Source organism: Chionomys nivalis, chromosome 7, assembly GCF_950005125.1.
Source record: "Chionomys nivalis chromosome 7, mChiNiv1.1, whole genome shotgun sequence".
Lineage (NCBI taxonomy): Eukaryota > Metazoa > Chordata > Mammalia > Rodentia > Cricetidae > Chionomys > Chionomys nivalis.
The window spans coordinates 81,303,575-81,318,185 of record NC_080092.1 but is presented as its reverse complement, the minus strand read 5'-3'; the positions used below and the strand labels follow the sequence as shown (position 1 = coordinate 81,318,185).

Here is a 14,611-nt window from a genome sequence, read left to right as displayed (position 1 = left end):
TGGTCCTTCTTTCTCTTCCTCGCAAATGCACTGTGCTCTTTTCCCAGCTGGGGGCATCCTGCACAGGGAGAGAATTCTCAGTCAGGATCTCTGGCCTGGGATTGCTCTTCTGTGTCTGACAGAAGAATGGCATGTGGGCCTTCAGGGAAAATTCCAGAATGACCCAACTTCTAGTTCTCAAGGTTTTTCTCAAACAGCCCTGTAAGCATTTAAAAATTCACCCTCTTGGTTAGGATAGCAGAAAAGACAGGGTTACCGGGGCTGATGTGACCACTTCTGGCCTCAGGATGCCGAAGGCTTTGGTAGTCTCCAGTCCTTTGCATGGTTGTTGACTTTAAATACCAAAGCCTCCACACGCCTTACAAAGACTTCCTGTGCGTCTGGCCCAGAACCCGGGCTAGACAGTAAGGGATGAGACTGGCAGAGGCAAAGGGAACCGTCGCACTCTTGCAGAAAGACAAAGCGTAGAAGAGCAGCTCAGTCTGGGATGGGGGTCTCAAAGTGTCAAAGAGGTGCAGGAGGACTAAGGAGGCCGCAATGCAGGCAAGGCGGAAGGGGAGCAACTTGCCGAGTTTTCCCTTGCAGCTCTCCCGGTACATGCTGGAGTTGAGGGCCAGCCCCAACCCAAAGAGGGTGCCCAGGTTTTTGAAGAGGCTGGCAAAGGGCGTGGTGTCGAGGTGGACCCATTCCGGCCGCTCGCACCATCTCTTGGCTTTCTCCAAGGTCCACAGAAGGTCTACCCCCAGGCCTTTCAACAGCAGGTAAAATCCGAGTGCGAAGCCAAAGAGGAAGAAGGTGATGAGACAATATTTCTTGAGGCTGGCATTGTAGATGCCCCGGATGTGGCTGAAAGTTTCAGCCACAGCAATGCCTGTGCAGGAGAAAGCACTGTGAGAAACAGAGGCGGCAAAGGGTGACAGGCCAGCATCTCACCAGGTGAAATTAAGTCACACACCAGAGTCTTCAACAGCAGAGTGTCTTTCAGCTGGAAGAATCGCATCTCAAACATCTTCCCACTGAATTTGGGTTTCCTATTGTGTGTGGCGTGTTTCTTCTTGCATACACTCGGGGATGGAAAGCATTCCCACAGACAAGCCCATTCTTTCAGTTTTGGATTGACTTGTCTGCTTTTATTATTTCTTGTTTGTTTGTTTTAAAATTCACCAAATCTATTTATTTGTTGGGTATGTGTATGTAAGCATGTCTGTTCGTGTGTGGGCAGGCCTACATGTGACATGGCATCTATGTGGAGGTCAAAGGGCAAGTTACAGGAGCTGGTTCTTTCTACCATGTGGGTCCCGGTCTCAAACTCAGGTTGTCAGGCATGGTAGCAAATGCCTTAATGCACTGAGCCATCTCATCAGACCGTTGTCACCATTCAATACCATCTGTTGGTGACAGTCCCTTCCACAGAATTCAATACCATCTGTTGGTGACAGTCCCTTCCACAGAAGTTAATAAGTTGTTCACTTAAACCCTTGGTCACACAGTTGATGGCATTTTCCTCTCTAGCCAAAACGTCCCCAGTTTTGTGTGTGACATAGCTTCTACAAGCATATGTTCATTTACTAGGCATTTTTATTTTTATATCCACTTATTTATTTTTGGATTTTTCAAGACAAAGTTTCTCTGCGCAGCCCTGGCTGTTGGCCTTGCCACCCGAGTGCTGGGATAAAGGCGTGTGCCACCACCGCCCTGCTTTATTGTCACTTTTTACACATTTCATTTACCTTGTGTTTAAGTGTATGTGTGTGGGCGCATGTGCCATAGCTCACATGTGGAAATCAGAGGATAGCTAGATTGAGTTGGCTCTTTTCTGCCATGTGGGTTCCAGGGATCAAATTCAGGCCCTTGCAATTGATCTGTTCTGCCCCCCCCGCCCCAACCCCAAATCTAGACTGTTTTTGTTTTTTAATGTTTAATCTCAATCTTTTCTTTCTCTTACTGGATCTCAGAAAATGCACACGCACAAACACCAGCTGCAGACATCTGTTAGGTCCGCAGACGGATGTATTTCAATAAGGAACTCTCCCAAGTCATTGTGCCTTTGGTAGGTTCTCCGAGAAGGAATGGGGGCTGCTTCAAATTGAAGATCAATGAGAAATAAAGAAGGTAAGAAGCTTGGGGATGGGGCTGGAGAGATGGCTCAGAAGTTAAGAGCACTGGCTGCTCTTCCAGGGGTCCTGAGTTCAATTCCCAGCAACCACATGATGGCTCATGAGATCTGGTGCCCTCTTCTGGTGTGCAGGCATATATGTAGGCAGAGCACTGCATACATGATAAATGACTAAATCTTTTTTTTAAATGAAAAAAAGAAACTTGGGGACTTTAGACAAGCTTGGTTGGATGAGTTAACTTTTCTTTTCTTTTCTTTTTTAAGATTTATTTATTTATTTTGTATACAATATTCTGCCTCCATGTCCGGAAGAGGGCACCAGATCTCATTACAGATGGTTGTGAGCCACCGTGTGGTTGCTAGGAATTGAACTCAGGACCTCTGGAAGAGCAGCCAGTGCTCTTAACCTCTGAGCCATCTCTCCAGCCCGAGTTATCTTTTCTGGGATACTTTTAGTAGTTTAGCTCGGGAATGCTGTCCAAACTAATAACTTCACTTATGTATTTGCATGTTTGCGTGTGTTGATGCACATGTGTGTGTGAGTGTGTGCTGTGGAGACCAGAGGTTAGCCTCAGGTATTCCTCAGGAGCATCTACTTTGTTGGTTTTGTGTGTTTGTTTGTTTTATAGGGTCTGCCCCTGGTACCTGAGCCTCACCAACTCCAGAACTCCAGCTCTGGGAACACCGGCATGCGCCACTGTGGCTGCCTATTTAGGTGGTTGCTGGGGATCAAATTCAGGTCCTCATGCTGGTTTATAGATGAAGCCACTTCCTTAGCCTCCCACCCACCCACTCTTGACTTTGAAGCCACTGAAACATTGACAGGACGTTGTGCAAGGAAGATCCAGAAGGAATAGGAAGCGGGTGGGGAAGGAGTCGGAGCTGCGGATACCTGACAAGACTCCAGCCACAACCTGGTGGGGAAAGTGAGCTGCGAGGTAAATCCGAGACAGACAGACGTTCAGCTGCACAGCCCAGTATCCTAACCACAGGATGATGTTCAAACACCTGCAAGAGAATAGGTAACCACTTCAGAACCCAAACGCTGATCCTTCATCAAAGAAAACAGCCCTGGTCGGAGTGGAGGAGCCTGGCAAACCGAGGTGCCATCAGAGGAATTTTTAGAAATTGGGAGTCCTGCTCAAAAGCTCAAAAATGTGAGGTGCTTGTGGTGGCTTCAATAAGACCTCCCCTGCATTCTCAGGCATTCGAATACTTGGTCTCCAGTTGGTGGTCCTGTTTTAGAAGGATTAGGAAGATTGGAGTTGCCAGAGGAAGTATGTCAGTAGGGGTAGGTTAGAGCTTAAAGACTCCCAGAGCCGTAATGGGTGTTGAGGCCTCTCCCTTTCTGCTTCCTGCTTGTAGTTCAACACGCGAGCTCTCAGCGTTTTCAGCCTCCATGCTTCTCTGCCACAATGGATCCAACCCTCTCCCTCTGGAACCAAACCCCAAGCCCTTAGTCTATAAGTTGCTTTGATCATGGTGTTTCCTCAAAACAATAGAAAAGTAACGAAGACTGTGCTTATGCCATTTTTTCTTAAAAAAAAAAAAACTTTAATTTGTTATTGCTGTGTTTCTGTATATGATGTGGGAGTGGAACGCCTGTGTGTCCCAGCGTGTGTATGAAGGTGAGACGTCTTTGTGGGACTGGCGTTCTCCTTCAGCTTTATGAGGATCGCACAGCAAGTATTTTGACCTACCAAGCCATCTCTGCAGCCTGAGGGTTTTTTTTTTTTATCTTTTATTTTTCTTGAGAAGGGTCTTATGTAGCCCTGATGGGCTTCAAACTCACTATGTAGCCAAGGTTGATCTCCAACTTCTGATCCTCCTGCTTCCCAGGTGCCACCTTGCCTGGATCACTTATGGTATTTTTTTTTAATGTGTATGTGTGTCTTGCCTGCATGTATGTCTATATACCATGTGCATGCCTTGTGTGATGGAGGAAGGTCATTGGTTAAAAATAAAGAAACTGCTTGGCCCTCATAGGTTAGAACATAGGTGGGTGGAGTAAACAGAACAGAATGCTGGGAGGAAGAGGAAGTGAGCTAAGATGCAGGGCAGCTCCTCTGAGAGACAGACGCCATGCTCTCCTCTCCAGAGCAGATGCGATGAAACTCTGACCCAGAATGGACGTAGGCTAGAATCTTCCTGGTAAGCGCACCTTGGGGTGCTACACACATGAACAGAAATGGGCCAAGCAGTATTAAATGAATAGAATTTGTGTGTTGTTATTTTGGGGCATAAGCTAAGCCATGCGACCGGTACCTGGGGCGGCATGAACACAGCCCGAAGCTCCCACTTCACTTGTGTTTACAGAGGTTAGAAGAGGAAGTCAGATCTCCTGGAACTAGGGTTATAGACCATTGTGAGCCACCATATGGGTGCTGGGAAATGAGCCCAGGTCCTCTGGAGAGCCTCCAGTGTTCTTAATCTTTGAACCTTCTCTCTAGTCCCCCATATATGCATTATTTTTATTTATTTATTTATTTATTTACTTATTTACTTATTTATTTATTTTTGGTTTTTTGAGACAGGCTTTATCTGTAGCTTTGGAGCCTGTCCTGGAACTAGCTCTTGTAGACCAGGCTGGCCTTGATCGGCCTGCCTTTGCCTCCCAAGTGCTGGCATTAAAGACGTGCGCCACCACCACCTGGCAATTAGGAACATCTTATGTCTGTTTATTTTCACCTATGAGGTGATTCCAGGCTGCTACAAAATTAGGATTTTGTTTGTTTGTTTGTTTGTTTTATTTTTCAAGCCAGGGTTTTTCTGTAGCCCTGGCCATCCTGAATTCCTGAATTCACCTGCCTTTGCCTCCGGAGAGCTGGGATTAAGGATATGCTTTTTTTTTTTTTTTTTTTCCCGAGACAGGGTTTCTCTGTAGCTTTGGTGCCTGTCCTGGAACTAGCTCTTGTAGACCAGGCTGGCCTCGAACTCACAGAGATCCACCTGCCTCTGCCTCCCGAGTGCTGGGATTAAAGGCGTGCGCCACCACCGCCCGGCAAGGATTTACACAATCATGGCCTGACCTTTTTTCTTAAAGCTGGAGATACAGTTCAGTGGTAGAGTAGCTATTCAGCATGCCCAAAGTCCCGAGTATGAACACTGGAAGTCATAAATGAATGGATGAAATAATGAATTTAATTTAAGCTCCGTCACTCTCTGTAGATCAGTGGCTCCCAAGCTAGCTAATGCTGCAACCCTTTAACACATTCTTCATATTGTGGTGACCCCCCAACCATAACATTATTTTGTTGCTACGTCAGAACTGTAATTTTTCTACTGTTATGAATTGTAATATAAAAATCTGATATTCAATCCCAAAGGGGTCATCACCCACAGGTCTTGAGAATCAATAATCAATAATAATAGATAATCTTTTGAATTCCTATTCATGGTGGCAAGCTTTATTTATTTGTCTAGGGCTACCCTAGTGGGTTCCTTCTGGCCCTAACAGTTCATGACTCCGATGTTCACTCGTAGCAAAGGTGCTACGACTCTTACTAGTGCCAGCTGCACGTGTGAGAATGGGCCGTGGGAAGTAGGAAGAACAACTGTTGGCCACAGAGTGTACAACTTCCTGCTCACCCACATCCCCAGGGGTGAGTTCTTACCGGAATCCATATGTTGGCCTTTTCTTTCCACGAAAGATAGCAAGGGTTGAAGTGACCATCACGTAGTATACACCTGCTGCGCCCATAGCATGACCAGAAGGACTCCCTAGATGGCAGAAAAGAGGAGAATGGACTAAAGATGGAAAGGTGTCCGTGTGAGAGACTGCCAAGGTATCATCCGCACATCTACCCATCCATCAGCCCATCCATTAACCACGCCTTCCATCTAACTATCCATCAGCCCATCCATTAACCACGCCTTCCATCTAACTATCCATCAGCCCATCCATTAACCATGACTTCCATCTAACTATCCATCAACCCATCCATTAACCACGCCTTCCATCTAACTATCCATCAGCCCATCCATTAACCACGCCTTCCATCTAACTATCCATCAGCCCATCCATTAACCACGCCTTCCATCTAACTATCCATCAACCCATCTATTAACCACGCCTTCCATCTAACTATCCATCAACCCATCTATTAACCACGCCTTCCATCTAACTATCCATCAGCCCATCCATTAACCATGCCTTCCATCTAACTATCCATCAACCCATCCATTAACCACGCCTTCCATCTAACTATCCATCAGCCCATCCATTAACCACGCCTTCCATCTAACTATCCATCAGCCCATCCATTAACCACGCCTTCCATCTAACTATCCATCAACCCATCCATTAACCACGCCTTCCATCTAACTATCCATCAACCCATCTATTAACCACGCCTTCCATCTAACTATCCATCAACCCATCTATTAACCACGCCTTCCATCTAACTATCCATCAGCCCATCCATTAACCATGCCTTCCATCTAACTATCCATCAACCCATCCATTAACCACGCCTTCCATCTAACTATCCATCAGCCCATCCATTAACCACGCCTTCCATCTAACTATCCATCAGCCCATCCATTAACCACGCCTTCCATCTAACTATCCATCAACCCATCCATTAACCACGCCTTCCATCTAACTATCCATCAACCCATCTATTAACCACGCCTTCCATCTAACTATCCATCCTTCTTACTCTCCACTCATTTATCTATAATTCAATTATTTTACAAACTGAATTCATACTATGCGCCAGGACTGCGCAGGGATCGGGGAGTACAGTGGGGAGGTCGTCCTCTGCCTTTGTTGTTTCAGATGGTCTGGAGTTTGCACAGGGCATTGGTAAATTACACATCAATCTGATCACCATCAGTTCCCTTCTGTTTTCCTTCTCATGCTGCTCTGGCCATGCTGCCTCGATGCTTGCCTCTAAATGCATCAGGCATGCTCTTCTCCCATAATTCCTCTGGTTAACTCTCTTGCCTCTTCAAGTCTTGACTCAAATTTCAGCTTTTCTTTTCTCTTTCTTTCTTTCTTTCTTTCTTTCTTTCTTTCTTTCTTTCTTTCTTTCTTTCTTTCTTTCTTTTTCCAGACAGAGTTTCTTTGTGTAACATCCCTGGCTGTCCTGGAACTCACTTTGTAGGCTAGCCATGAACTCACAGAGATCACCTGCCTCTGCCTACTGAGTGCTGGGACTAAAGGTGTGCGCCGCCACTGCCTGGCTCATTTCACCTTTTCTTTCTTTAAAGATATATTTATTTATTTTATGTATATGGGTGCACTATCTGCATGCACACCTGCAACCAGAGGAGGACATCAGATTCCAGATGGCTGTGAGTCATCAATGGGGTCTAGGAATTGAACTCAGAATCTCCAGAAGAGCAGCCAGTGCTCTTAACAGCTGAGCCATCTCTCCAGCCCCTAGATTTCACCTTATCAATAAAACCTACTCTGACCAATTTACAGTAGTTTCCAATTCCGAGATCTGCCATCCCTCCTAGACAGAATGATGGTTTTCCAACTGCTGTGAGCATAGTTGTAGGTTGTCCTTAACTCTCAGCTTTTTGTGGGCATGGCTTTGGGCTGAAGACAGTCACCTTGGTCAAGGTTACCCCCTATGCCTAGGTATAGCCTGTATCCCATAATTGAAATGTATTAAAAAGACATCTCCAGTTTGAGAGCTCATTGTGGAGTCAAGGGAGAATTAGTCCCACCTGGACTTCTTCATCTGCCCATCAACACATCCCTACTCCTGCACAATTGTAGCTCTGGAGAGTTATCAGCTGCTCTCTCATCTCCACTCCAGTCAGCATTCCAGGAAATCTCATGGACAAACTCTCTCTCCTCTCTTATTAAAAAAATTATGTGTATGTATGTTTCCCCTGCAAGAATGTCTGTTTTCTATGTGCATGAAGTATCCATAGAAGCACTGGATCCCCTGAAATGGAACTTACAACTTACAGATATCTGTGAGATGCCATGTGGATGCTGGGAATTGAACCTGGGTTTTTTTTTTTTCGAAGAGTAGCTAGTGTTCTTAACTGCATAAGCATCTCTCCAACCTCCTCTTCTCTCTTCCCTTTCTTCTTTTGCACTCAAATAATCATATTCTAATATTCTGTTTTACTGATTTATTATGATTTTTGTATACTGACACAAAACCCCCTTCAAATTTCAGCTCTTTGTCCAGGACCTTTGTTTTGTTCATCAGCAAAGGAATCTCAAGCATCTAGAACAGGGCTTAGGACATGGTAGATGCTTCTAGCAGAAGGCAAGGAAAGGGATCCTGAGGAAGGGATGGTAGCACTGAGACTTTCTGGGAAGGACTTACTGGATATTTCTAATACGAAAAACAGTTGTCATTTGACCTAACAATTCCTATCTGGCTATAACTAACAAATCACAGGTGGGTCCAGGGATGTGGTTCAGTTGATAGAGTACTTGTCTAGCATGTACAGAATCCTGGCACATCTGCTGTCTCAGGAGGGTTGGGGAGGCAGGAGGATCAGAAGTTCAAGGTCCTCTTCAATTACATAGTGAGTTTAGGACTAGTTGGCCTGTTTGAGAAGCTACCTCATAACAAGGAGACAACTTTGTGTAGCTACAAATAGTCTCCAATTTGCTGGTCCCCTTGGACTGGTTTCTTTCCACCTACCAGGTCCTGCTCATGAGCTCCTGAAGTCTCTTATGAAATAACCACTCTGAGGCTTAATAGTAATTATATAGTCTTTGGCCTATTAGCTCAGGCTTCTTATTAACTAACTCTTACATCTTATATAAATTCATTTCTATTATTTTGTATTTGACCAAAAAACTCATGGATTGTTAACTATTGATTCTTAGGAGGCTACATGGTGTCTGCCTGACTCTACCTTCTTTCTCCCTATATTCAGTTTAGTTTTCCCACCTACCTATATTCTGCCCTGCCATAGATCAAAGTGGCTTCTTTATTAACCAGTGGTAATAAAACATATTCATAGCATACAGAGGGGAATCCCATATCAACCCTGTTATAGAATAATCTTTTTGTACATTATGAGGATGTGTTTTTGCCAAGGCACCTTCTGATTTGGTTTAATAAAAGGTTGACTGTCCAATAGCTAGGCAGAAAGAGGTTGGGCAGGAGAAACAAACTAAGAGAACACTGGGAAGAAGGGCAGAGTCATGAGGAGTCACAAGGAAACAGAGAAGTAGGAACAGCATGCTGTGCTGACAAAAGTACCATCGTGTGACAGAGTGTAGAAAAGAAATATGGGTTAATGTAAGATGTAAGAGCTAGTTAGTAATAAGCCTAAGCTATCAGACGAGCATTTATAACTAATAAGTCTTTGTGTGGTTATTCGGGAGCCAGCTGGCAGGACAGAGCTGACTGGCAGAACAGAAGAACTCCACCTCCCCAACCTCCCCAAAATAAGACAAAAACCTTGGGTAGCTTAAAGGATGGGATAGTCAGCTGAGAGGACCACGTTCACTAGGCCTGGCTGCTGGGAGGGACAATAAAGCCTCCGGCTTCTATCAGTCACTTTCACCTCTCTCGATACAGGGCTATGACTCAGTTACTCTGACTAGTCTTTTGCCTCTGGGTGTGGCCCGGCCTCTCTTGAACTAGGAACTTTAATTCTGGAAGTGTCGCTTAGATTTCCCCATTAGCGGTGGAAGGCCCTGCTGCTGTGAATTAAGGTGATATCGCACTAATGGAAGACAGATTGAATTATGATAAAAGAATGAAGCAATGGATGTCCTCAAACCCCCCCCCCCAAGGTCAGCATCATCCGCAAAGGATGTTGGGGCCTGCCTATGAAGAACGATGTCCACCTCACCTCAGTGAGGGCTGGGACTCTCACCTGGTCCAGTCTCACAGGTGACAGGGAACTGTTTTATCAGTGGCACTGAGGTGTTGCTGTAGTAGTCTGTGTCCAGGACCCACCAGTACGGGCGCTGTCCAAAAAGGATCCTGTGGAAAGTAGAACCAGTGTCTGAGTGACTCCGTGCATGATTTAGCTGGAAGCCCACACTTTCAAAGAGGAAGAAGCTAGCGTGTTTATCCCCTTTGGAGGCATGTTTCTCCCTTTGCCTGGGAGAGGGCCTGGGAGGATTTTGTGTGACACAGTAGATAGCTTTAGAAAGAAAATCTTTTTATTTTTGTTTTGTTTTTTTGAGACAGGGTTTCTCTGTGGCTTTGGAGCCTGTCCTGGAACTAGCTCTGTAGATCAGGCTGGTCTCGAACTCACAGAGATCCACCTGCCTCTGCCTCCCGAGTGCTGGGATTAAAGGCATGCGCCACCATCGCCCGGCAGAAAGAAAATCTTTTTTGAGAAAGGGCTTCTCTGTGTAACAGCCCTGGTTGTCCTGGAACTTGCTTTGTAGACCAGGCTTTGAATTCAGAGATACACCTGCCTCTGTCTCGCGAGTACTGGGGTTAAAGGCTTGTGCCACCACCACCTGGCAAATTCTGAAATTTTTTTTTTTTTTGGGGGGTTTTCGAGACAGGGTTTCTCTGTGGTTTTGGAGCCTGTCCTGGAACTAGCTCTTGTAGACCAGGCTGGTCTCAAACTCACAGAGATCCGCCTGCCTCTGCCTCCCGAGTGCTGGGATTAAAGGCGTGCGCCACCTCCGCTCGGCCAAATTCTGAAATTTTGACAGGTGAACCTATTATCTATTCAAGCATAAACAAGTAGCTTCCAAAATCAGATGTAGTAATGGGCTTAGATATTTGGAAGACTGATGCAGGAGAATCACTTCAGACCAAGACTTTGGGGCTAGCCTAGGCAACACGGCAAGGTCCTGATCCTTCCCTTTTTCTCCCCTTTGCCATTCCCCCAAACTCTCTAATGTGTGTGTGCCCAAGGGTGTGAAGGTCAGAGGACAACCTCCAAAAGGCCATCTGCCTCCTTGACATGAGGTCTGTCACTGACCTGAAGCTCACCAATCAGGTTAGATTAGCTGCAGGGTTCCACCTGTGTGGTGGTTGGACTAGGTATGGGCTCCTCCCTCCCCCCCCCCCCCCCCCCCGCAGATTCATGTATTTAAATGCTTGGCACATAGGAATGGCCCTATTAGGAGGCGTGGCCTTGTTGAAATAGGTGTGGCCTTGTTGGAGGAAGTGTGTCACTATTGGGGCAGGCTTTGAGTCTTAAATGCTCAAGCTATGCCCAGTGTGGTGTACAGTCTCCTGCTGCCAGGGGGCCAAGATATAGAACTCTCAGCTCCTTCTCCAGCACCATGCCTGCCTGCGTGCCGCCATGCTTGTCGCCACGACCATAATGGGCTAAACGTCTGGAACTGTGAACCAGTGCCGATTGAATGTGTTCCTTTAAAGAGTTGCTGTGGTCATGGTGTCTCTTCACAGCAGTAGACACCCTAAGACAGCCTGTCTTCACCTCCCCAGTGTTGGGGTTACAAATGCATGCCACCACACCCAGCATTTTCATATGGGTTCGGGGGATTGAACTGAGGTCCTTGGGTTTATAAGACAAACAGTTACTGACTGGGCCGCCCCTCACCTTGATCAGCATGTTTGAGGCCCTACTTTCAGTCTGGAACCCAATTTGTTCTACTCTTAAGGACTTTTACTATTTATGGCTAAGGAATATGAGAAGTGGAGGCAGGTATTAAGATTCACCAGGAGAGAGCCAACGAGATGTCTGGCAAGTAAAGACACTTGCCTCTAAACATGACGACCTGAGCTGTATCTTTGGTAACCACATAGTAGAAGGAAAGAATAGATTCCTGCAAGCTGTCCTCTGACCTAAAACTGCATGCGAGGCATGCATGTAACACACACACACACACACACACAGACTCATACACGCCAGGGAGGGAGGCACACATCTGTAATCCTAGCTCTTGTCTGATAGAAGAGGATTAAAAAGTCACAGTGATCTTCAGTTACTTACTGAATTTCAGGCCAACCAATGTCACATGAATCCTTGACTCAAAAACAAAGCGAAGAATTCCCTGCAACGGGGTATAGTTGAACCCCTATCTACTCCGAGCTCCCTGGAACCTGAGGCTTGAGGATTACAAGCTGGAGGCCTGTCCATGCCACACTGTAAGAGACCTTGTACTTTAAGAAGAAAATCTCATGGGGCTGAGGCTACAGCTTAGTGATAAAGAGTGCATATAAGACTCTGACCTGAATTCAGCCTCTAGAATTCAAGAACAAACAAATAAACTAGGCATGGCGGCTCACACTTGTAATCCCAGCACTTGGGAGGAGGTGTGAGTCAAGACCAGGCTGGACTATTTAATAAATTCCAGGGTAGCCTAGGCTACAGAATGCGATAATTCCTTGTCACTGAGTATTCCCCTCATGCCCCATCTTAAAAAAACACAATGAAAAGCCAGGCATGTTGGCACATGCCTTTAATCCCAACACTTGCGAGGCAGAGGCAGGAGGATCTCTGTGAGTTTGAGGCCAGCCTGGTCTACAAGAGTTAGTTCCAGGAAAGGCACCAAAGATACAGAGAGAAACCCTGTCTCAAAAAACAAGCAAAACAAACAAACAAACAAACAAAAAGTCCACAAGCAAAGCAGGAAACCAGGGGCTGGGAGATGTCTCAGAAGGTCAAGAACCTGCTATGAAAACAGGAGGCCCTGAATTCCATCACCAGAACTGATAAAAACAACAACAAAACAAAACAAATAAGCAAAAACAACAACAACAAAAACCCAAAACCTAGGCATGATGGTGTACACCAGTGGCCACACAAGCCAGTGGATCCCCAGGGTCTACCTAATCTACTCAGCAAGCTCCAGTCCAGTCACAGACCCTGACTCAGAAAGTTTCTGAGGAATGACTGCTCTGGCCTCCACAAACACAGGCACACGTGACCATGTCTACACACGCACACATATCACCTGGTAACAGACACAGACAATTCTATGAATGGGAAAGCTGGTCCTCTTCATTTTCTAGCTGAGGAAACAGGCCAAACCAGCATTCATTGATTCTTTTCAAACAAGAAGCATCAATAGCTTAGATATTACCATGACAGGAAAATTTACACAACGGTGCCTGGCCAGTGTTAGAAGTCAGGGTTGTTGTCTCGCCCCCACCACTAGCTGTAACTTAATTCTTCAGAGCACTGGCAGCCTCTGCTCTGGAGGAACCGTGTTCATCCCACTGGTGAACTCTTAGCCTTGCTCTCTGGCCTGTAACATAAATAGCATCTCCACAGAAAAGCCCAAGGCCTGGGCTGAGGGCGCTCCTCAGTGACAGAACACGTGCATGCGTGCACGCACGCACACACAACACACACACACACACAGAGCCTGGCACATAATAACTACTCAATAAATGCCCACTGTGATTATTATTAAGATTCTGGAGAGAGTCAAAAATTTACAGACTCTGAAACAGAAGCTCAGAGAATTCATGCAACTTTCCAAGGATGTACAGTTGCAAAGTGGTAGAACCAGGTCCTGGTTACCTGGGTTACTTCTCACTGCCTAACCAAAAGGTTAAGAGCCATTGGCTTCCTCTTCCCAACCTCCCTGCTTCTTTCCTACATCTGTTTCTACAGTGACCATCCTTCCTCAAAGTAGTAAAACCTGCATGCAGGGGCTGGAGATGCGGCTCAGCTGGCCCAGTCAAGCATCATGAACATGCTTTGAACATGCTATCATGCACAGAGCCCCAGGTTCAATCGCCAGAATGCTAACCTGCACGTGGGTGCTCACACCTGTAATCCCAGCGCTCAGGAGGAGAGATAAGAGGAATTCAAGGTCATTCACTATCTCTTGCCTAGTAAGTTTGAGGCCAGCCTGGGCTACACAAGACCCTGTCTTAAAGTAATAAAGTATAACAAAGACTTCACTTGGACTTTTCAGTTAATTCAGCTGTCTTTCCACTCCTGCATGTCTGATAAAATAGACTTTCCCTATTCCCAGACCCTGGTGGGATTCTTGCCATCTTTTTCCTTTCTGCTGATACTCTCAAGTCAAGGGAGGTCTAGCCTGTGGCTTGGTATGGAGTGCCCCTTCTGGAGGACAGCCATTTCCAGCAAGAACACAGCCTCTTTCCTTGCCAAGCACCCCTTCGCATGGTTCTTACCATTTAAAGACGAGGTTGATCCAGTCCCCCACCACTGCCACCCAAAGGAGCTTGATGCCCACAGTCTCTCGAAGATGGAACCAGATAGGGAAGAGGACATAGAAGGCATTCCTGAGGTCAGCGATCACAGACACTAATATGAACCAGTCCTGGGAGTCTTTGTAATTCACTTGGAGGTAGCGGGTCGACTGGATCCCAAAGTCGTGGAGAACGTTCATTCCCTCCTCCATCCTCACTCCGCTGATACTGCAAGAAGCTGGCAGCCGAGCCCGTGCGGTGAGCCCAAGCTTGATGGTGGATTGCTCTGCTATCAGTTTGCGCCTTGCCCCTGTTTTATATGCCCTGGATTCAGTCTGTAGGTCAACCCAGCCCTGATCTTTGGACTCGAAAACCACTTTTGTCTAAAATCTATTGATCAAAGGTGCATCATCAGTAGGTTGATGCAAGCGTGTTCAGGGTGATTTACGTAAAATAG

The 14,611-nt window shown here is 46.2% G+C and overlaps 1 protein-coding gene across 1 annotated transcript; it reads right to left on the bottom strand.

Moving 5' to 3' along the window:
- Positions 1-359: 359 nt before the first annotated feature.
- On the bottom strand, positions 360-14,366 carry G6pc1 (glucose-6-phosphatase catalytic subunit 1). Its single transcript, XM_057776406.1, has 5 exons — positions 14,137-14,366; positions 9,926-10,035; positions 5,731-5,836; positions 3,009-3,124; positions 360-871 (listed from the first exon to the last, which is right to left on the bottom strand). Exons 1-5 carry the CDS (start codon positions 14,364-14,366, stop codon positions 360-362), a joined length of 1,074 nt encoding a protein of 357 aa, XP_057632389.1.
- Between the last annotated feature and the right edge of the window lie 245 nt (positions 14,367-14,611).